This window comes from Varroa jacobsoni, unplaced genomic scaffold (genome assembly GCF_002532875.2).
Source record: "Varroa jacobsoni isolate VJ856 unplaced genomic scaffold, vjacob_1.0 scaffold_1351, whole genome shotgun sequence".
NCBI lineage: Eukaryota > Metazoa > Arthropoda > Arachnida > Mesostigmata > Varroidae > Varroa > Varroa jacobsoni.
This window is the reverse complement of record NW_019214253.1, coordinates 24,906-48,793: the sequence shown is the minus strand read 5'-3', so window position 1 is coordinate 48,793 and position 23,888 is coordinate 24,906. Positions and strand designations below refer to the sequence as shown.

At 37.9% G+C, this 23,888-nt stretch overlaps 1 protein-coding gene and 1 long non-coding RNA gene across 2 annotated transcripts in view; one reads left to right on the top strand and one right to left on the bottom strand.

The window, feature by feature from the left end:
- The first annotated feature begins 14 nt into the window (after positions 1–14).
- The window catches only part of LOC147752289 (uncharacterized), a 28,725-nt gene continuing 4,851 nt past the window's right edge, over positions 15–23,888 (top strand). Inside the window, exon 1 of the long non-coding RNA XR_015314462.1 lies at positions 15–151. This is a non-coding gene — a long non-coding RNA (uncharacterized LOC147752289). The remainder of the gene's footprint in view (positions 152–23,888) is intronic.
- Positions 7,777–19,710, bottom strand: LOC111269070 (hexokinase-2). The gene is made up of 11 exons (XM_086971957.1): positions 19,563–19,710; positions 16,678–16,785; positions 14,455–14,617; positions 13,981–14,126; positions 13,158–13,373; positions 11,426–11,557; positions 11,095–11,255; positions 10,576–10,731; positions 10,255–10,388; positions 9,240–9,373; positions 7,777–8,401 (listed from the first exon to the last, which is right to left on the bottom strand). The coding sequence occupies exons 2-11, from the start codon at positions 16,783–16,785 to the stop codon at positions 8,303–8,305; spliced, it is 1,449 nt and encodes a 482-aa protein (XP_086828083.1). The 5' UTR covers positions 19,563–19,710; the 3' UTR covers positions 7,777–8,302.

Genomic DNA, 23,888 nt, shown 5'->3' with positions numbered 1-23,888 from the left:
TCTGTCTTTTGCTATAATAGAGGAGGCATTTACATGCCAGAAAGTTCCAAAACGGTGATGATGTGACGAAAGTGTCGTACGTTCATGTCGTTCGCTTATTCTGCGTATTATAGTGACGCGATAGAGAGAGTGGGAAGCTGATCGAGGAGCGGTGAGTAGGCCGCCGAATTTATCGGAATGTTTTTATTATTCAATCATTAATGAACCTTTCTCTGTTGCGCGTTACAAGCGCATATGGGACCGCGAACCCTTGTGGTTAAGCTATTCATGGCCGAATAGCTGTGTAACTTTTAATTAGTTCGATAACTTCATATAGGCCTATATATAGCTTCGTGAAAATTTCCCCTTGAAGCGACGGAAAAGTTAAGCAAGTAAGTTAAAGATGCAAGTTTTTCTGGGGACTGGGGACTATCTCTAACGCTGGGCGTATAGATACTTCGCTGGATGCAAGTTCAATATTTGCTAATGACGACAAGACGCCCAAACGTTTTTGATAGAATAACACAACCTATACTATTCGAGTTATAACTAGCTGGATTGGGTTACGGTCAATGAGAGCAGATCAGGTAAAACTTAACTATCAAGTCTGTGGTCGGACATGCAAATATTATCGAATAATTATAATTTATTCTTCTTCTTAATAAGTAGATGCAGAGGTCTCAGTTCAGAGGTACGCACAAGATTTGTCGTTGAATGTGGCTGCCATCCATGTTTACCGGCTGCGTTATTTCAGGACAGAATCGATACATCATTGAGACTATTTGGACTTCATCGGGGTAGGGTTAAACGACTTGGGTGCTAGTTGTTCTTTATTCAGGGGGTAGTTCAGAGACACCAAACGACTGATCTGACATGTATAAAATCACCTACAACGCTTACAGCGGCGACTGTCTTTAGACTCAAAGCTCAGCGTTTCCAAAAAGCGATATCAATGTCTTTCAGGGTCTATAAGATGGACGGCAAACTACGGAAGCAACATTTATTAGAAGCGCAAAGGTGCTATCGAAGTGATGCTATGGATCGTCTGCTAGTAAAAATGACATGAAGTGATGCCCATGAAAATTTTTCTTACAAAGTCGAATCGTTCCCTATGCAACATCTTTGCTTAATAATATGGTTGAGACTTACACGGCGTACAGCCGAGATAGGTAATAGCATTATAAAATGTTCTGTGCTTAAATATTTATATAATCTTGGTTATTCGTTCGCGGACCAGATGAAAGCGTTTAGATGAATGAATTAAAAACCAAAGTTTTTTTTGAACCAATTGAAATGTTTTATTTTTTAATTGTAGGCTATATTTTTTATTCTCAACACACTTAGTTAGATTATCTGATGTTTACAGTAGATATTTTTTGAGACAGACAGGAGTTTGACAATACCAGTGAGCTACAAGCGACGAACGCGCCGTTAGATCAGACTCATGGTTAACATACGCTTAATAGTAGACTCCCGCAGCGGCCTTTTTTGCTAGAAAAATAAAACTATCCAGTCGCAATTAAGGTCCAGCGTCGTGGTCCGTGGCTAAGCCTATTTAAACGATGAAGTCAAGTCCATTCTCTCAGGAATTGTGTTTAGTCGAACCTAATGCGTTCCTAGCAGTCTGCATAGCTTCATCTAACCTGCGAAAAATAATGGACAGCGCGAGAAAAACTGTCCCAGATTGCAAACATAGTTTTTTCCATTACTGGAAAATGAGAATATGCAAAATCGATTGAGTGTTTATGTGAGATTGTCGACGAGGTGTACGTTGTTAGATAACTTGAAATCACTGCCAATAGTGGAGATTCTGTGGACTTTGAACAATAATCATTGAAAAAAAGTCAGCACCGAATTACTGCTTGACAGTAAGCTTTATCGACCGGTACATTTTATTACCTCACTGTCCCGGAGGACCCGTTAAGTATCATCATAGCCGAAACAGCCATTGCAATTATAATGCGAGGCACAAAGTTAGGGAAGGCCTTGTCCGTTCTACACGAACATCTCCTCCCCCTAGGAACTGACGCTAGCACCTTTTCAGCTCATACAGTTTGGGCTACTGGTAAGTTGCATGCTTGCTTGAAGGGATGCCGCTAGCTCTTGTACCGCGCACATTTTCATCATCAGAGGCATCAACTAATCGTTTATTATGCTTGAATACTAAGATTAATAATAATAAGATTAATAATAAGATTACTTGTTGTTCAGAGGATGCTTTTATCTGGCTATAAGGTGATGAATAAAGGACGGGAAGATACTCAGGCTCTTGCCTTCTATCTATCTCTTTAGGGCGGTCTCGTTGTATAATACCTACTAGTGTAAGGTGGTGAAATGAAATTGTTTTATCGGCGATATCGGAGGCGAAGTAATTCATTGCCTACTGATGAAGTTTACAGAGACAAGAAAAAATGTATGATCCTTTAATTGCTAAAACTTGACGCTTTTGACTCCAAAGAGTTTCTATTAAATTCGAATCTTAAACTTCCCAATGCGATTCTTTTACATGAATGACTATATCGAGTTCGTAACCAAAACATAACGTAAACCAGAATGTTGTCCACTTTGGCAAATAGATACAGAATTTGGAAAACACTGCTATATCCTTCTGCTCCCTTTTTGGAGCTGGGGGGTGGGGGGAAGGGGGACACTTTAAAGCTAGAGAGACATGTTAGGACAACATGTTCCATTCGTCGTTAGGTCGTATCAGTAAATATAAAAACCAGTAGACTCGTGGTCTTTAATTAAAGTCATTCAAAACTTCCAATTTTTTAATATAGTATAAATTTTCTTTGAAGGGAAGTCAGACGGTCACCAACGTAAAAGGTCTAAACGCTCTGGGAAACAGAAGAAACGAATCGGGCGAGATTTCCTTCTCGTTTTCAATCTCGCCTTGTCTTGTAACTGCTACCGCTAATATATTGGCCGTTTAAACGTTGCGTGTAACATTTCAGCGCTAAAAGTGCGTGATTAATACAGAAGGTATGGCAAGCTATCGTACTGAGGCGGTTCGTCGGTGTAATGTAAAGAATAAACATATCCAGCCTGGTAGGCGAGTTCATATTGTTTTGCGGTTAAATCAGTAAATTAAGAGAGATGATTTTAGAACCTCTCATATGAAACTTGAAAGGTATATAAATGGTCAAAAAAGGAAACATTAACTTATTCTTTATATTCAGCCATTTGCGGCCAGTAAATCGGCGTTTTTGTCTTTTTTATCTTCGAAATTACATTATAGTAGCAACGAGGATCATTATTCGATTCCGCCTTTGGGGGCTCGTTTTTGGGGCTCAAGCGGGTGCACGGATGACTCACTTGCTCCAGTCAAGAGTTTGATCTAATTGGGATTCTATAGTCATTTAGCAGCCATACGCCTAATGGTGTGCAAACTTTTAGCCCTATGCGACCATCAAAGTCGAATGCCAAGGATAGATTAGGATATATATCGCATATACGTAAATAAGCAGAGTCGTGGTAGGAGAGTAGAGAGTTCATTTAGCTTTGTAAAGCAAGTACATAGGGTTCGTAGAAGTTTGAGGTTTACCAAAGCCGATAGATACCGAGCGCTGGTAATGATATTCGAATCATAATCTACAGTGTCTGTACACTGATAGATGCTTTCGAATGTTGCTTGGGACTCTCAGAAAGTAATGAATTATGTTTTCTTCTTGTAGCTGACAACGATATTTGGTGCCTTTCAAATTTACATTGAAAATTGCATTGTATTATCTTCATGCGTTTCTATATATATATACATATATATATATATCTGCTTTTAGATGTCGTTCTCTTCACTAAACGAAATGAGTATCGATAACGACATTCACTTAACTAGATGACATTTAAGCTAATCATAAAAGTAATTTCTTTTTATAATGGAATACAAGACCAGCAAAACGGGTTAGCTGACGACGGAAGCAACGGTCAGTCTACAGGGTACAGCTAGCTAGTTCTATTTGTAAATACCTTTTTATTTCCGACTCAGCACTATTTCGAAAATTTTGGACCTTCCACATTTACGTCGTCGGATACCGATTGCGGCTCAAAAATAACTTGATCTTCAAATGAGACAGGAATCCATGAGAGTTCATAATGTCACTGCAACGTTTAATTCAACAACTTCATTGGGCCTTGGCCGTAACAGTTAGAGAAAACTTACTGACCAATAACAACGCAGTTCAGATAGAAATCATTTACTGCTCCTGAATTGAAAAAAGCTAATGTTCTATGTGCAGTCTGCTAAGTTTTCTAATTTCGATTCAGTTTCTTGTCTAATCAAAGATGGAACTGCTTGGGATCATTTTAAGTACGAATACACACGTACACTGCGGTTTCATAATGTAGAAACACGAGGAAAAGCTGCAGCGATCTACAGTATAGTGCAGGCGACATCCGAAATATCTGAATAGTGCCACAGAACGAAAAACTAGTATTCTCTTGTGGTGAGTGGGTCTGACTGGTTAAATACTCCCTGAACACCCAGCACGCACTAGCCTATGGAGAAACGACTATCATCTCGTCATAACCACTGCGGCTCTATGCAACATCAGTGGACGGGTAAAGTGGGAAGAAACCCCCCCTAATGAAATCACAAAGTCAACGTTGGATTAGATAGGCAATGGACAGAAGCTGTATAGATCGTATCACTAGGTAATATGCATTTGTTGCAGTATTTGCTTGTAATATCTTTACCACTAGTGGTTTTATTGCGGTAGGGATGGAGAGTTACGTACTGTACCTTTAATTATCTGTCTGTCAATAACGGCGTGACAATAGTTTATGCACACTCGTTGTGTTGATTCTATATAGATATAGCATGATTGTTTTGCATAGAGAAATATTTTTTGAATGTGTCCTAGCTTTTCCGTTGGTGTATAACGGCTTTTGAACATTGTTAGTAATAGAAGTTATATTAATATAGGATACGCGAAATGAAGGGCTCGTTCCCATCGAATACGAGACGTTCTGCTTAGCACACGCTACTCTATATTCCTGAGTCCGTTACTTTATATTCTCATCGTCGTTTAGTTTCAGGTTAATTTTGTAGCAGTTACTTAACTGGATTTTGTTTGAAAGATTTTTGTTTACATTGGAAACTTGACATAATTTCCATTCAACCCAGAGCCACAGCTACCAAACTTTTATTATGTTAACCCCATTACGCGCCCCATCTTTTAGTTCTGACAAATTGCCTGTTAAACCAGCTTACACCGCGTTTTTTGTAGGTATTAGACAGGTTTTCCTGCCACGAAATTATGTTTTCGATTGCTTTAGCTAGGGGCTGCTTGTTAATTGCATTCCAAAGCATTCGACTGGCTTCTAGTATAGGGTCGTTATTAACTTAAGTAATAATTTTCCGTTATCTATAAGTTCTTAAGGCCAAACGATACTGCATACTAATGATTCAATGCAACGAACTTTCTTGCACGGCCTTCAGGTCTCGTTGTCTGTTCATTATCAAACGCTGCATCATATACCTCTATTGTGACTATAATCGTATAGGTCATTATCTAATCGAATAGGTACTATCGACGAAACGTATTGTTCTATTGTGAAGATTATAATCGACTTTTTTTTAGAAAATCTCTCCTTGGTGCTTGCAGAATCAAAAGTTTCAAAAGAAAATTCAAAAGTTAAAGGTAAACAAATGTTGTATTCGTTTATAAAAAAAATTTTAATGTAGTCCGTAATAACAATATTTAAATACGTCGTGTTTGTGTTCATCAATTGAAAAAATCCAGCAAATCGCGAAGTCACAAAGAGGAAATACCTACTGTGCTTATTAAGCATAGCTTAATGAAGCAAATGTACTACATTGTATTAAATTGTAACTTCTGATTCTGCTGGTATAATCACTTTTATGGCCAACCGCTTAGAAGGTTCAGATTTTATTATCGGCTTAATTATAATGACTAATTTTTATTCTCAAAGTATAATAGAAATTTTAAATGAATCAAATTGTTATATATTTATTACTATTTTATTGTTTTTAAGTGCTGTAAAAGAGCTCAAATACATTTTGCTTATTGATTACCCGCTGCTATAGCAGCTCCTACCCCGTTTCGGCTCTAGTCCACCCTTCAACTCTTGTTACAGCTGATATTTAATTACTGTTACTTTAACCATATTTTTTTTTATTTATTATCATTTACTATACAGCGTCAAAAACTAGTCTAGATTATATATATATATATAAAAGATAATATTAAGTTGTTTTGAAAGAACTGTGTCATAGTTCACTATCAGTGTGACCAAATAGTTGTCGCTTCCGTTCCATGACCCATTTTAGAATAGCCATCGGAAGCATTTAGTTAAAATGCAAATAATGGTTTATGCTTAGGACTTTTTGCCATAGTGAACTACACTCCAGCTAGCACAGACACTGCAAAATCACAAAGCTTGTTTATAGAAGGCACACAATACTAAATAATAGAAACGGCCAGCCATTTTGGGAACTTCAAAGAGCCATCTTCACTATAACAGGTTTGTGCTTGATCTATACTAGTATCAATATAAACCACCAAGTAAAGCAACTGTTTCGTCTTCGGCTTGCGCGGATTTGTCATTTGCTCATAATATCTGTCTATTTGAAAGGCTTGCCTAAAAACATCGGTGTTTTTCATAGCACGTTCAGTGCATTTTGTGTCAGTTATTTTTAACAACAGGACTAAAACCTATTAACTAGACAGCCGATAGAATACCACCCTAATTTGCCGTCAGTCGAAGTTGAGTGGCCTGAAATCATGGAAATGCCTTACAATTTTACAAAATAGTACCTAAATAGTGCACTTTTATTTTTAAGTGCTAATCGCCCTTCAGAGCTCATATTGTAGTCGAAGCACGCTTCGCAGATAAACCAATTTATGATGACCAATGTGTAATATTGAGCTGTGCTATGTTTTAGCATTGCCTGAAAACATATACGACTATAATGTAACGTGTACTCTCATACGTCAGAAGAATCATAGGGAAAACTTTGTAAATCTTCCGAAGTTTCAAACACTGAGAAATAATCATGGAGAGGATAAGATGAAATAGGTATCCACAGCTGGCATAAAAGAAATAGATACTGCATTCGTATACTTAGCAACCTCAAGTCATGCGCATATTAAAAAAGAAAATATAAGTGAATAAAAATATTATGGAAGCCGCTTTGTATTAAAGTAATGTCAATTTCAATAAACGTACGAGTCAACAATATCGTACCTCTGACCCTAACCTCTGACTTAAGTTATCATTGCGGTTTATACAGTGCTTTAAGAAATACATATTTTGAAAGGTAATACGGCCGACCTGGCTACGGAATTCTACCTAGTCTTTGTTCTTTTTGCCAGTGCTCTACAATGCAGACGTATGAATATTTGAATTTATGTGAAACACTCCACGGTCCCGTTCATAGCACTCGGATGAGGCTACTGACGAGGCCGCGGAATTATTTAGAAAATGCTGTATGTTGCGTTTTACTAGCAGCGTATAATACTGAGCGAGCGCGATGTTCACTATGAATTTACAGCCGGTCAGAAGAAATTCGTAGATTGGTCTGCAAAAATTTCGCAGGATACGAAAAGGGCTAGCGGACATTAAAAGGGTGGCACTTAAAATGTGCCATCATGGTTGATGTTATTCTTTTCATTTATATTGCATCTCTTTAGATTTAAAAGGTTTTGGTTATCTAGCAAAGGTGTCTCTCTAGCTTAGGTAAGCGCTCATTTTAAACAAAAATCTAATTAATCGATAACTAATTACAGGCAAAGAAAACCGCGCGTCCACGCTAAAAATGAAAGACAAACTGCGAGATAAAACGTCAAATAAAATATATGATACAGTATATCTTTATTTTACCAAATGCTCATCTCTACTATAATTCCCGATGAATCTATGACAGCTGTGCTTGGAGTCTGATTCCTGTGCATGACAATGGCACACGACTCAGCCAATCATGCGTAAGCATTCTATTGGGATAAATGCAATAAAATATAAGCGTAGAGGATCGTTTAATACTTGCGAGAGGCTTCAACGTAGAATAATTAATGAACTGACATATTTTGAGCACTGCTTTAGTTTGTCGGCCATAAGTGCAGGCCAACCTTTGTCCATAGTTCTGTACATATAAGTGTGTATTTTTTTTTGATACAAAATAAACAACTTATTAACACAAGCTAATGTAAGACTTATTGGTAAAATCTTTCACAACACTAAAGGCACTATTTTTAATTGCATTTATTCGCTTTGTGCACACACATGGTTGGGGAAGATAACCCTGAGTACGAATGGTTCATCTTTGTATTTCTCACACGTATTATAGGCCGAAAATTTTTTCAATCTACTGACGGATGACTCCCTCCTCGATAAGTCGGGTGGCTACGGCTGCCACTAACCCAGCGCCTTTTCCGCTACCGTCCTCTGCTAGCATCAACTTAAACTAAACAATATAAAAAACAAGGAAAAAAATGCAACTTTTTAGAGAAAGTGAAGCTCTTAGCTAGCATACGAAGACCCGTAAACGTATTTTGCATTAAAAAGTTTCGACCTGTATAATGGCGCCTATTTCTGTAAGGTACAATTGTGTAGCAGTACAGCCCTTCTTGACGTACGTGTCGCGGTACTGCAGAACATAGTTCTAAATCTAGACATCTGAGTCATCTGCGACTTGCGTCCCACGTGAGGCACTCACTACATATAAACAAATATGCTTTTAAAAGCATGTTGTGCATTACGTGTAAAATAACAAAAAAAAATCTTGCGAAAAAAAGTCGTTCTCAAGTTTAGCTTTAAGTCGTTGGAACTTAACGCAGGACAATTGTGCTCTTTTTGTAAAAAAATGTTTATCTACCTTTTGAAAAGGGCTACTATAGCTAAGCTTAATGTGTCTTCGTAAGACTTTGTGATGTGCGCGAGATGTTTCTGTTTTGGTATTATTTCATTCTATATCGAAACGGCAAAATATTTAGCCTTACGGTAAAATGTGATAAGTGAAACTGAATGTTCGATCGGACACACGATACGTACCCATGTAGCTCCGACAAACGTTCTGATGCGTTTTTAATTAATCCGTGCCTTTCAAGTTAATACGGTTGTGTACTTTAGTTCCAAAGATGTAAAATTATAAACAAAATCGCTTCCGTAGCATAGTAGAAACACTGACATAATGATAAATAGTAATCCTTGCAAAATATGGAATTCAGTGACAAACACAATGGCAGTACATCTGCGTATAGATCTTTATTAATAGAGTAAGTTAATTTAATCGAATGTGGTACCTTGCGATCTGGTGCCATAAAACGAAGAAACTCCTCCATCATTTTGTGAAATTCAGGATGGTATTTGAAGAGTGAGCCGTCAATCGCTACGGTGCAACTAGTACGGTTCATACGCTCAAGCAGAGTTGCAGTACCTACAAAATTAATGAGAACTAAGTAGTTGAACGAACGCTGATACTTTGAGAATATATTGTATATCCTGGCTTATATGAAATATCATGTACGAATTATGATCAGAATTTTACGCTTCCACGCAACTATTTTTATATTAAAAATTATAGTTCTCCCAACTACAATAATATCTATCTATCGCTCTCATACAAGGTATAGTCGTACGAATAACAGCTCACCTTAATTTAAAAAAAAAACGTTACATTCAACTGGTCAAGTCTACAAAAATTTTACTAAGCTGTATTCTCGGGAGTTTAGCCAAAAATAATTTTGATAACAGCGGAAAGTCTCCTTATTCGATTAAACCCGAGAAGTGAATCTCAAAAACTGGGTTTCTTTTCTTTTTGGTAATTGACTAAGTACTTGCTCAGTCCCAATTACATTCAACGCAAGCAATAGTTTAAATGAAAGGTGATGTTCGCACATATTAGACACATTTCCATATTAACGCACAAAAACGGTAGTCCCATTAACCTCATAGTCATACAGAACGCTTTAGGTATTAAAGATGAATAGTTTATGATTTTATAGTACCTACTATAATCCTGCTAGCCCCTAGCCAGTAAGCTCTCCGTTTTGTCTGACAGGTGAAGGGTGTACTCAAAATATAAATCTTCTAGAACTGTAACAACGAAACTAGTCATGACAATGACATTTGTCTTCTGACCGTTACAATAATGATCGGACGGCAAGACGGAGAGTTCGTACTTGATCAGCCCTGAAGATGCTTCATAGATAGTTTACTATGTTGGGGGGTTGGTATTTATACGATGAACTGTGCGGGCGAGTGAGAAGCGAAATTGATATTTCCATTTGGATGCTATCCAGGGGAAATGCGACTTACAGATGGAAACAAGCAAAGCTCCTCGAGTCGAGGCTACTCCACAGGCATAACGAATAATCTTCAGATCATCTTCGGTTGGGTGCGAATAGCCGAGTCTTTCCAAGACCTGTGCTTCCTGCTGGATGTTGTCCTCGCTGGTTATTCAAGGTAATCAGACAAAATCAGTTGTAATAGCGGCAATGAGAACATTCGTCGAACAGACCTTTCGATTCAGGGCATAGAGACTGCCCGACTACGCATTGAATACAGTGCGAAAAGACTTTGACTATTTGGGTTATTAGTGCACAAACAAACTCGAACCAAATTGAAAATTATACGTACGTTTCGAACGCGGAGACGTCGGCAGTGGTAAATGTCTGTTGTGTAAGCAGCGTCTCTGAGGCTCGTCCGTCAAACAGAAGTCCTTCCCGAATTAATTTTACCAACACGTTTCGCACCAGCTCTCCCAAAAACTTACCCGCAAACATCTTCTCAAAGCTAACGTACAGACAGCATGTCAATTATATGTTTACCGCTCAATTTGACAGTACAGAATAGAGATATGGAAAAATCTTTGCTAGCTTTAGTGTTAATATTATTTCATTGCTAATTATTTTCAGCCTATATATATATTCTTAATTATATAGCATTCGCCTGTTCGGTTCAGGCTTACAATGTATGACAACCGTCTGCAATGTTATGTCGTTTGGCGTCTGAGCCATTGAGGGTGCAAGAATCTTCAGCTTGCTTTATGCATTCACCTCAGAATAGTAGAAAAAAAAAACAACGTTGTTTTTTTTGTTTCTTATAAATGAATGTACTCTGTGTTGATGGATCTCTAGATAAGTGAGGCTTGCGTACGTAAAGGAGCCAACGAGTAGCGAGTTAGTGTCCACAGCGTTGTCGAACTCGGTCTTCATGAAGTTGAGTACGCCGTTATCTCCAAACGCTCCCCATTCCACGTCTACGACGACCTCAGTGATTTGGCCCGCTGGGTCTTTGAATTTCGGCATATTTGCTACCTGAAAACAGTGAGAACATTTTTTTTTATTTCTTAACCATATTGGTATTAGAACCTTGCACGTTCAAAATTCTACGGTAAATACATATCCGCACAAAACATTTGCTGGATAGGAAAGATTGTATAATGATCGGGCCACTGTTGGAATAATGAGATAGAAAAAAGCCTGACCTTCTCCATGTAGCATGCGTTTGAGCCTGTCCCAAGAATCATGCCGATGTAGCAGTTATGATCGATGTACGCGCCTTTTACCAAAGTCCCGGTTGTATCATTTACCACGGCCACAACATTTACCGATGTTACCTGTAGCGGTTAACATTGCAACGAGGAGCACGTAAAGGCACAATGTCGTGTACATAAATAACAATTACTGTGTAAAAACAGTGATATTTACGTTACCCTTAGAGAACCCTAGAATGGCATTTTAGAATGCAAGCCTTTGCCTTGGGGGGTGGAACGATTCATTGATAATATCCGCACAACGAGCAATTACATCTATGACATCACTGAAGATTGCGTGTTATCTATTGAAGCTGGCATTTTTCATATGTCATAGATAGGCACACAATGCATTGCCGTTTTTTCTATTACTAATACGCAGCAGAAGCACGATTAGTGGCGAATATTTTTTTTTAAAAGTCATAAGAGGTAAACATAGCGGAATATCGTGTTAATAATTCATATTTTGTTATTTTCGACATATACGAATGTATATGTTATCGCCTAGGACTAAACGACAATAGTTAATCGTTTAACTCATTATAGTACCCCGAATGAAATAACACGACACATTCTCGGAGTAAAATTATTTTTATCAGGTCGAACTTATCTGTATAATGTCACCAAATCACGATAAAATTGTTAGATGATATAGGCAGGCCAACGTGGATTATAGAATCGCCAGGTTGTTTAGGTATATTAGGACATGACTATGCCCTGCGACAGCAGGTACAGGGCGCTCCGCTTTCCACACATGGTCAGCAGCTGCTTTGAGAGCTGGGGGCCATGTATAATGTACGATGCGATTAAGATGACAAAGATATGACTCTACTGATGCACCTCGTTGGAACCAGAGGCAAATTAAGGGTGTTAATCTATGTATGACTAATACCAAGTCAGCGAGTCTCATTTATAGCAAATGGTAACTGAATTACTGCTGGCATCCATGATATTGAGTTAAGGCTCTTTGAGAGACTAACAGGGCAGTGTTCCAGAAAAGCCCTTTATGGGACCTTTTGAGCTTTCGGTACTGCCGATCTTTCTCTCGAGATAGCGGAACTAAGATATCACCTCATCAATTATAGTACCACTTACCGTGTTTAGAACAGCGAAAACAAAAACAACGATTGTGAAGTAACCTGGACGACAAAATAATGATCATAGAAAAATCGTTGGCTAAAAAATGGTATGTAACGAATTTTACGATGATTTGTTCGAGGCTACGTTTATGTTCTTTGTGATTGGTACTACGTTTCTATTACTAGTAGCCTACGTTATGTAAAACAAAACTATGACAATACCTGATTTTGTCGAGCGGTATATGCCATGATGTAGTATAGAGCGATTCAAAAGTTGATATGTTTTTGACAAATAAACAGAAAATATATATATGTACTGGCTGATCAGTCCACGCGACTCTTTATATTTTTTTTCCAGTTCGTAGGGCGGTACGAATCCGATAAATTATAATTAACAAAGTGACGCAGATGACTGGATCGAAAGCAGACACAAGTTCGCTTGCCGAAAACCCATGAGCGTCTAATAACCCTGTACATATACAATACATAGATTTGTCAATTGCGCTTAATTAGAGATCTGAACAGTCAATTAAAGTTAACCGGCTAATTTGTTCGCCAAATGCTTTGCCAAGTATTAATAGTTTTTTGCCAAACTTTATACCTACCCCTTTACGGTTCAGGGCTTCCTTGAGCATCTGAACGGCGTCATTTCCAACTACGCCGGTGCAGTTAAAGCTTTTCGTCCATGAAACAAGAATGCCTTTGTTCAGCGCTTTTTGGGTCATTGGGAACGAAAAACAGAACCCGAGATTGAGCCTTTTTTCGCGAAGCTCCTTTTCGACCAAAAAATCATCGATACAGGACGCTAAAAAGTCAAACAGCTAAAAAATGGTTTTATTAATGATCAAATATTGACATTGACAGTTCTAGCTGACATACGTCTAAGCAAGATGAAACTAATGGTGATATTTCTACGTTTTGCCCTTATTACGCTCTTGAAGTACCACTTAAAGGTAATATCGGTTATTTATTGATCAAAGTCGTGTTTATTCATCGTGAGGCTATAACTTCCTCTAGTAGGTAAATGATTAATACTCGATATTTCTTATCCAACAAAACCTTAAGTATTTATATATGTATAGTTTACCTGTCATCCATACTTTTGTTTCGGTTAGTATAACTTTGTAAGTGTCCATTATAAGATAAGTATAGCATTTTCCTAACGAAAGCGATAGAGAGGGTACTTTCTCTTTTAATACAAATGGTAAACACACAAAAAATGATCTCATAATGAGAAAAGATGATCCTTTCGGCCTGTCGCTCGAGTTCATAACATAATAGCGGACGGCTCAAAATTTGGCTATATACAAAAACAACCATTGCTCCGCTGAATGAATTCTGTCATTAAGGAGACAATGCTTCCTTTAATGTTGGGAACACTACTTGCCATACAACCCAGAGCATTTTCAAAATCGCGCAGGTACTTACATGTTCACCTGGTCCCAGACGTGTACTCTCTGGTACAGAGTGGTACTTGATATGGTACTCGGGCGAACTGATGCTTGGGTTTATAACGACGTGAATTACGCGAAAATTGGTACCGCCTAGGTCTAGCGCTAGAAATTCACCATTCTCTGCCACCAGAACAAATTCAAGCAAAACTACAGTTAAATCTATAGACGCATCATTACAGAAACGTATCTCTTGCCTATCGTACGAGAGAAGTTGTAACATGCTACGTAAAAAACATCGATTGAAATATGGTTTGACAGATCTGAAGCGAAAGACGCCAGTTGTACAGGTCCGTGTTGCTTTTTGTAAACGAGAAAATGAGGAATGCGAAAAAGCTCAGAGAAAATGAAGAAGAAAACAGATTTCTTAATTAGAAATCACGATTAATGCAAAGAAGAAAAAGCATTCTCATGAAAACGTCACAATATCGAATATTAGCAATTTTCGCACCACTCCCGTTTGGAAGTCCCGGCAGGAAGGTGTTCTCCATCTGAAGACTGCTTTGTCTTTTGGGATTTTCCTGTAGACCCAATTCAAGCTCATTGATAAAAACCTCCTTGATTTTGAAAACGCTGTAGCGGCCCAGCACCAACGGTCGAAGGACGTTCTCCACCTAAAAAAAAAAACAATCTAACTTTTATTGGTATTGCTTAAGATGCCTTTTGATATGTAGTATTATTTTTAAGTGCTGTAATTCTATCCCCAAAAAACTGGTACAACCCAATCTAAGATTAAACGTGCGGAAAAACTAACCTTTTTAAACAGGTATTGTTCCTACAGGTTTTTTTTTTATATGTTAATGGTTGAATCAGCACACGGTGTTTACCCTCTATTATTGGTCTGCAAGCATTATAAACGTAATGGTCCATGATGGCGAACCTTGCGACTAAATATCATATCTTATAAATTGATAATATAGATACCAATTTTAAAATGAGATAATAAGCAAGTTTTTCTTATTGTCTTTTTTACTCTCGGTTCCATTCGAAGGTATATATTGCAACGGTCATCTTCTTTACATACAAATGTCTCGGGCACCGTTCGAATAATGTTTATCATAACAAATGTTATTTTAACAAATAGACTACGGGTTTGATATCAAGAGTACGCCATGAAGCTTTAGGTTTTGCGTTTGGCTGGGGCGTTGCAAGAAGCGCTTAGTCCATCGTTTTGAAAACTTACAAAAAAAAAAAAAAAAAGAAACAGAAAACAAAAAATTAAGACCATTAATAGTTTTGGGCTCGAAATACTAAAGCAGATACAAATTCAGTCAAAAATAATATGGAAATCGGAAAAGCCTTATTTGAAAAGCGGCCCGTTTTGTCTTATACTATATGCTCGAACATACTTGTATGCAATAATCAATTTCGCGCTGCCGACCAGCGAAGAAGCGACGTATGCTTGAGCCTATAGGAATACCTAAAGATTCTTTAAATCCTCTTAAATGCCCTCGAATGTTCTGTGTAACGACTGCATGCACTCTTTTCGGTGTCACCGCCAATAAACTAGCTATTGTTGATGATGGAACGTAGTGACCTTGGTTGAAGGTCAAAGACTCTATCTGTACGAGTTTGTACAGTAACTTGAATCATAACTGTGAAATGTGTCCTGAGGCGAATCTAGTTTAAATTTACAAGGAAAAAGGGGTCACCTTCAGTGCCCACATTGCTGCAATATTATGAGGTACAGCTTAAATTTAGTAAAATTTTTGAAAAGAGCCGTAAGGTCTTTCATGGTGACTTCGACGTATTTTTTATTGCAGCATTTTTGTGCGTTACAGGTAGACCCGGCTAGCATACATATATTCCATAATATTAAAAGAATCCAGTCTTTGCTTGATGTTCCAAATGTTCAAGCTATCGATCTCAGTAGCCACTGGATACTACCACATCAAAGGATACAAGGATCGACCAAGCGTTAGCCCTCAAGATAACCGCGACCCTGAGCGGAATATCTATTGACACTGGCAATTATTATTCGATCATCCGTAAAGCATTTTGAAAAAGTGTTTTTGAAAAGAACTTTCATCAGATACCTTTACACATAAACAGATGTAAAAAAAAAAATAAAAATTCTGATAGAACACCTATCAGGCCATTTCAAAGGTTAATTAGATCAGGTCAGGGTCTTTACAATGTAATTAATGAGGACCTCGGACGACAAATATGAGAATGTATATAAGCTTTTTGATCAGTAGTAAAACCAACAACATGGACTAAATGCTGTTCCTGGTACAAATTAGAGTGGATAAAACGCATGAAAAATGCCAATACAGAAAGTAACATTCTAGCATTACTCTTTTACATCCCTAATATTTCTAAGCACGAATATCTGATTCAAACCCGTGGTTCCATTTTAATAGCTAGCGTAGAATTAATAGTGGCAGACTGATTTGAAATAGCTTTTGCGAAGGTAAGCCCTGGTACCCTAAAACTGCGGAGTGGTTACGACACAGAGCGACAGTATCAATGACTTATTATCTGAAAAGCTTTTTATCTAAACATAAGTTAAACGGACCGGCTCCCATTTACGAAACGATTCAAACTTGTTGATAAAAAATGATGGCTTTCGATAACTAACTCACATGTTCAAGTTTTTTTACTAAAAATATCAAAATAGAATAAGGCGAATGCATTGTCAGCGTAAGCTTTTCGCCGAAAGGTAGGAACAAACCTTAGACTGTTTAGATGGGTTTTCGAGGGTGAATTTCGGGTAAAGGAAGTCATATTCATCGGGAATTGTTGGCTGAGCTTCACTGCTGTATTTCCGGCGGACAGGCATCTAAAATTCATCCAAATATAACCAAAACAATTACCTAGTTGGTCCTACAACACGAACATAAAAAAACCTCTAACAATGTATGTGCCGAAAGCGTGCCCAGGAGAAAGTCAACTATATCTATTTCAGTTTTGGTTAAGGCCGGTGCTAAACTCAGAGACAGCAAAACAATTCTTTCGAGGTTAACTACTAGTTCGATCATGGAGCAAAATTCTATGTTTAGAAGTCCTATTTGAGACCAACGAATCCAATGTTCTACATGCTATTTAACGATCAACATACATTTTAATAAGAAAATTGGATTTCAATAGTATTTCTATTGGACACCATTCAATTAGGTCCATATTGTGCGTGGCAGATGCGTTTGGTCTTCTGTAAACCACCCATTTTTTGCGCATTCAAAGATATGCGAGCTTCTTTTGCTAAAGGCAGGCCGCTCATCCGAACATCCATATCTGCTTACGGTTGCTATTGGTAGATGCTATTTAATATAAGACAGTATGGTAAGAACCTCATAATGCATCGTCTCGCAGCACATTTTGCCCCTATTATCATCTCACAACACACACACACGTTCATTTACTCTTCTTACACGTGGACCCAGCCGCTCGCCTATGAAGCATACACATTTGTTTCCGGTCACAGCGCAAATCATTCATTCCCATTAGCTTTTCTATTTACAAAAAGCCGTTCATTATAAGAAACTTGGAACAAATGCGGCGACCCTTCATAAAACAAGTAGCAGTATAGGTTTTTCTCCTAAATCATATTCTGCTTAAACTGTTAACATAAGGCTTTGCTTACAGCATCCGTCTTGACTATGCCGTGTGGCCTCATAGATATTTTAGAGCTACAGGTGAACACGTGCGCAATTCATGTCAGGCAGCAGGCGCAGATAAAAGAAAAACTAACTTGTCACGGTAAAATTTTGAGGCTGGCCTAATCAAGATGCTGTGTAACAACGAGTGAGTACTGCTGTAAATTGGAGTTGCTTGTACCATCGTAGCAAATCGCCTAGGAACTATTTCCACAATGCCCTGTCACGCAGTTGTTTGAAATTGTTACCGAAATGCATTTGTAATAGTTAGGAAACGTAACGTTTGTATGGGGAAGAAGCTGAAATTTACAACAATATCGCATTTTTGAGCTTAATATTTACTTGTATGGGTAAAAAATAATCCATATCTATTTGTGTTTGGGTCTTACCGATGAATGCATTATGCTAACGCGGATAATATTCCTTTTCTGAAGATTTTAAATTTGCTGTAAAGGGATCAGCCGTTTAGTTTATCAACAAAGCCGATACTGGAAAATTTTTGGGAGTTTAATAAAGTTCTTCTTCTAATAAACATATCTTGTAACATCGGTAAAAAGATGGCGTTAATGTTGATCGCCTAAAGCGCGTCATAATAGGGTCAGACTGAAAACTGCTGCACTCTACTTTGAAAAATCCAAGAAATCGAAATTGTTGTATTATGACTGGTCGCTGTGAGTGACCGACGACAATGCTTGGATCAATCTCAGTCTCATAGATCAGACCCAAATTTGTTACAACTAAAACCGAGCAATGTATTTACTGAAAACTGTTGAAAAATCACTTCGAAAATTAAATTAACATTGTGATAAATACATAATTTAAAAAGAAGTACGAAAACCTCCGAGGATTCCTTCAAAAGTTTCATCTTGGATTTTATGCGACACTCGGAATTTACCGCATCGCTTATCCAAGCAAAAACCATATATCGAATAAAAATAAATTGGTAATCGATAGATGCCATTTAGCTCAAGCCAGCAGAAACAACATCGAGATAGGTGGGTAATCTTACTTTGGATACGTCGAAAAAGTCAACGTCTACGTTGCTCTACAGCAAAATCAGACTAATGTACTGCTAATTATATAGTATTAGTCGCCCCGAATTCACGAAATTTCAAATAATTAGTAATATCCGTAAAGATTACCGCCACGTTTGATTCCAGCTGATTCTTACGCAACTCCCCTTTTTGATTCCTCAAGACAAAAGGGGGCGAAAATAAAATGCCATTTTTTCTCTAGTAACATAAGTTCTGCGCGTGTCGATTTATCCTTAGAAAACACAGAAGCAGACACAATTACTCGCTTGAAATAAAGGGTCATTTTAATCTATGTTCTTTGTAGCGGCATTCGCGTCTCTAAAAAGCGCACGCTTTATTGGGGAAGATGCGGATAAGAAATTCGCCCGATGGGCCTCTGACGCTGATAACGTGACAAATAATAGAAGAATACCGTTATCAGGTGTCGAATTCCATTTTAGGAAAGATGTTTTTAACATTGGGGACCAGCATCCGCAACGACAACGAACGCCAAGGAGCTACTCAATTTTTCAAATAATATTGCAGTATGGTTGCTTTATTCGCGCACTCAAGAAGCAAGTATCACCATCTATTGGGCACTAACAGCCATCACATGTCTTTAGAGCAAGGCTTTATGCTCATTTGTAGAAAAAAAGAAGCAAGTTTTGGTTGAATACGATTGTCACGAACAGCTAACCTTCAATCACTTTTCAGGTACAGAAGTAAGTTACTGACCGTTTTGTTTCGGTTGATGAGTAGGTACTTTAGTTTATAGGTTATACTTAACGAGCAAGCGAAGGCAGAGTCACGAAATCCGAAAGTTCAAGGTTGGAAGGCTGTGTCTGTGACAGTTCAGTGCAACTCTTGTATGAGTATATAATATAGGTGAATGACTCTTCAAAAGTCAGGTGGCGTTAAAAGACACAACGGTGAGACGGACGCGCACTCACGAGGCAACGTTTTGCTGGATGCAGTGGAGAGCTAAGACCGACTGACAATGGCGCGACGACGAGTGTGAAGCTAAGTGATGATGGCGCGTTGTGGATGAGGGGGAAAAACGCTTGCCAAACAGGAGGGTCCGTGTTCGTTGTATTATTCGCACAAACCTTCCCTTCGAACTAGCTAAAAAGCCAATTGGGTTGTGCACTTGACGACTCGAAAGGAAGACCGTTCCGGACAGCGTGATGAAGTTCTCTTTCTTGCGCCACTCCACACTATAGCAATGGAGGCTCTGTTTCCTAAAACGTTGCTCCTGAAGCTACCGGTGGCTGTTTGTGCGCCCTTAGCAGGAGCACCGGGACCAAAGGCAGTCGAACGAAACTGTCCGCGCCAATAGAAGAGGTCACATATTCAAACCACACTTGAACAAGACAGGGAGCAACAAACGATAGTCACTAGATAAAGTGAATGACATGATTTACGCAACTGTGGTATTTTAATGGTGGAAATCAGGTTTTTATTTTTTACTATCAATCAAGCGAAATATTCTCCACGTCACTTTGTGGGGGCCTTATTATCCCAATCTTTGTAATCGGGTCGCTAGGATGTTAACAGCTTTTGAATTAGATTTCATTAAATATTCTGTTAGGCCCAGTGCTCAGAACTTTCTATAATGTAAACTTGTATCAAAGTAATAATCTTATTCTGTTAGGTGCCTAAACACACTGAAATCTCTTCTGAACTAGTTCAATTCAGATGCGCCTAAACTAACCTAACATGAAACCTGTAGGCAACGCTCACCTCACTTAAACTCAGTTTTTTTTTTTTCGAAATAAACGCGTTGTTTGCCGCTCGAGTAGTCAGTCTTATAGATCTTGCTATCAAAGTTGAAGCTTTGCTGTTATAACGCTGAAGTACCACAGCTTAACTGCATGGTTCCTGAAAAGTGGTGCAGACCTATGAGCGTTTATACTATGGCACATACATATATATATATATACTATACTGATAAATCGCCGACCGGTGTTAGCGACTGACATACAGGTTCTTTTCACAAACGCATGGTCCGCCGTAGAAGAAAAAGCCCGGCCAGCTCATAATAGCTCTGCTTACCGGTCATGGGGAAAATGAATGATGCTGGCTAACCATACCTTTTCAGCCGTCCTAACATTGATCTTTGTCAGTTCTGCTGAATCGATATAGAAGTCGGATGGTCGGCACATGAAATCACGGATCGAAGGCAAAATTACGCGATTGCATTGCCTATTTCAATGAAGGTAACTTACGGATTATTATCCGTATAGAGGAGCAATAAGTCAACAGTAAACGAAATATATATTTATAGATTTTCCTTAAACATACCTCTCTGGTTGTTGGGGTTTTCAAGGAGGTACCAACAGAAACAGTATGTAGTTGTGGCCGAAAAAGGGCATTTTTCATTTAATGACAATCTAAAAATGCTGCAAGGGATGATTATTTAGTATCAGAAGTGAACTGATAAAGATAGACATCAACGACGGTTACTATTTAGAGACAGCGCTGAGCTACTGTATAAATCGTCTCGCAAGTTTTTTCATGTGCCGCTTTATTACGGGCATATTGCGCGGATGTTCGTATTTTAGGCTACCCAATAGAGAAGTTCCGGGGCAATAGAAAACATGTTTTTTCAAAGTAGCCAGTCGCCACGTGAACACGAAAGCAACTCAGTATTGTAGCAGTATAAACCAGATATCAGTTGTGACCTGTAATGAATGCAGATGGAAGAAAAAGAGCAGAACCTGCTCTAAATTTTACTAAAAAATAGTCAGCTTTTGCGCAAAGGTACGCAGTGACGTCTCCTTTAGAGTTCATGTGCTGCTACGTACGAATGAAGAAAGCCTTATTATTAAACTAAAACTAAGAGTGATTTTATGGATGATGTATCGCAACGTCTAATAGTAGTCTGTGACATAGAATACATAGATGGACGTCACATGAAATTTCAAGCAATGCGTGTTTACGTGACTAGCAATCTCGGCGGGATCAGATTTAGCCATCGAGTCTAAGCCTTTCATTCGGCTCACATAATATACATTTAATTTTCGCGATGCCTGGTTATACCGGGAAGTTTCAAAGAGAAAAAACTAAGCATAGAACCCGTTTTTTACATTTATTTGCCAGCAAAGTCAGTGCCAATTTACTGTTAGATTCTTCTAAGGGCTACCATTTTCATCATATTCGGTAGATCTTATAATTCTAAGCCAAACTTTTTTCTCTAAAGATAATATGTTGCGACAAATGTAGGGCAGTTTGATCACTGTCTGGACATTTGTGCGCCGTAGGATTCCCGCCAAAAGGAATAGCATAACGAGATGTTCACAAATTTAGTTGTATTATATTTTTTGTTGATTATTTTATATATACAATTGTATATTTTTATATAATATTTTCAGCCAAATTATTCCATTATTTTATATTACCAGTCCAAAAATTAATAAGTTTTTACGTGTTAAAATTTCTATAAATAGTTTAGAAAAAATGAAAAATTTAAAAACTTGTTTTTTTTTCTTTCTTTCTTTCGTAAATTTTACGAATTAGATTGCGAAATGTATTAAGCATTTACTTAAAATCTAACAGGGGTCATTATAATATAGTTGTGCAGACACTTACAAACAGTGAATTATTAAAGGAACATTTCGTCATTACAGAGCTCAATTACAGAGACGAATGTTAAAGTATTTCGGTACGCAATTTTCGATCTAACATGAAAAAAGTGCTTTATGTTTAATTGTGTAATCGTACGATTCAGCAAACGTTCATTTGAGAACTGTATACATTGAAGTAATATTTGTTGTAAAGTAATCGAAGAATATTAATTTGAAAAAAAAACCTTTTTCCTTGAAAATTCATAGATTTATCGGTTAAAGTGTATTTCAGAAACACCTTCAACTAAAAAAAATGTAGAAATGTTGAAAATTACTACTGTACCAGCTAATGTGCCTTTTACTTTCTGTAAAATTATGTACAAACATTTTTCGGTAAATTCCATTGGAGAAAGCGAAAAAAATAATTGGGTAATCACTAAGATTATCAAAAAGCGGTGAAATAAATATTGTTAAAATGCCTGGCTTTTGTTAGCTAAATGTAATATCATAATCGGGCTTGTGGCGCTACCCTTGCTTGCCTTTCTGTTGTTCATGTTGTGATTTGCAATCGCATTTCCTTTTCCATAAAACAAAAACGGATTACTAAGAAATGTGCATCCCGTTCTGTGTTCACACCGAAATTGGGTGCGCATAGAAGATTTTTAAGTACTAGTCTATGAACCAACATCGAGTGTACAAGTATTGCAAAAGTTCTGGTGACGAACCTTATTTCGTACAATTTTTCACAGTTAGTACGAACAAAAACATAGAAAAAGTAAAAAGATTTATGGTGGACGGCCGCCGAACCGACAGAGCGGCTGCTCAGACAGCTCGCAAGAAGGTTAGACATCTTACGCGAGTCATATTAAGCTATTCTAAATAAAGAAATTGTAGACTCTTGCTCGTCGCTACTCGTCTCGCGGAAAATTTGGTGCTTCTTTTACCTCAACCTCCGTGTTTACAAGAGCTATCAGAGCGCCCTGTTTATTTTCTTCTTCCCAAAACTCAAAAAATATGGGCGGAACGACCTAGGGAATTCAAGAAGCGAGGACAGAGCTGAGACTATTCGCATTATTGTTTCTACCTTAACAAAAGGAAGAACAGGTAAAACTCGTGCATTCAATTTGGCTGCCATCACTCGTAAAACAATAATTGACGTTTGACCTACTATAGAACGTGCAGTCGATACTACTCCAATATCTCTACTATTTTGACAAGATTCTCTCTCTTTTTTTTTTTTTTAATACAGTAAGTGTTAGTTTGCCGACAATAATTAGATTGATCGTCTTTTACTTTGCGACCTGAATGCTTTACACGTACTTGAACGGGATTCGTTCAAAAACTGCACAGTAGGTGATCTGCCTTCCTCGAAGTCCGACGTTGTTACTTTGAACAACATGAATCTTCCTAGATATTGCCTAATGCACCTTTGGGGAGTTTTACCAAGTTTTATCTCAATAAATGTAACTTAGTCAACAAGTATTGTTTCTCTATGGTATGAACGAATATACTAAGTGATATTATAATTATAGATGTCATAGCAGAACCTTTGATAAGGTACAAACTTGAGAATGTACATCGCTTCTGAATTAATCTTGGAAACAAAATACCCCGCCACTTTACCAACGGGCTTTCAATGCCAATGACAGTAACAATCAAGGTTAACTTGTGCAATCTGCGAACTGTAAACCAGCGCTAATGCTATGTAATCTA

Excerpts from the sequence above, each read along its gene's own strand:
- LOC111269070 (XM_086971957.1), bottom strand. The coding sequence starts at position 16,785 with ATGCCTGTCCGCCGGAAATACAGCAGTGAAGCTCAGCCAACAATTCCC. Across the intron at positions 11,558-13,157 it reads AAGCCCTGAACCGTAAAGGG|GTAACATCGGTAAATGTTGT; the intron begins GTAGGTATAAAG and ends TAACCGCTACAG. Across the intron at positions 10,389-10,575 it reads GACGTCTCCGCGTTCGAAAC|CGAGGACAACATCCAGCAGG; the intron begins GTACGTATAATT and ends TTGAATAACCAG.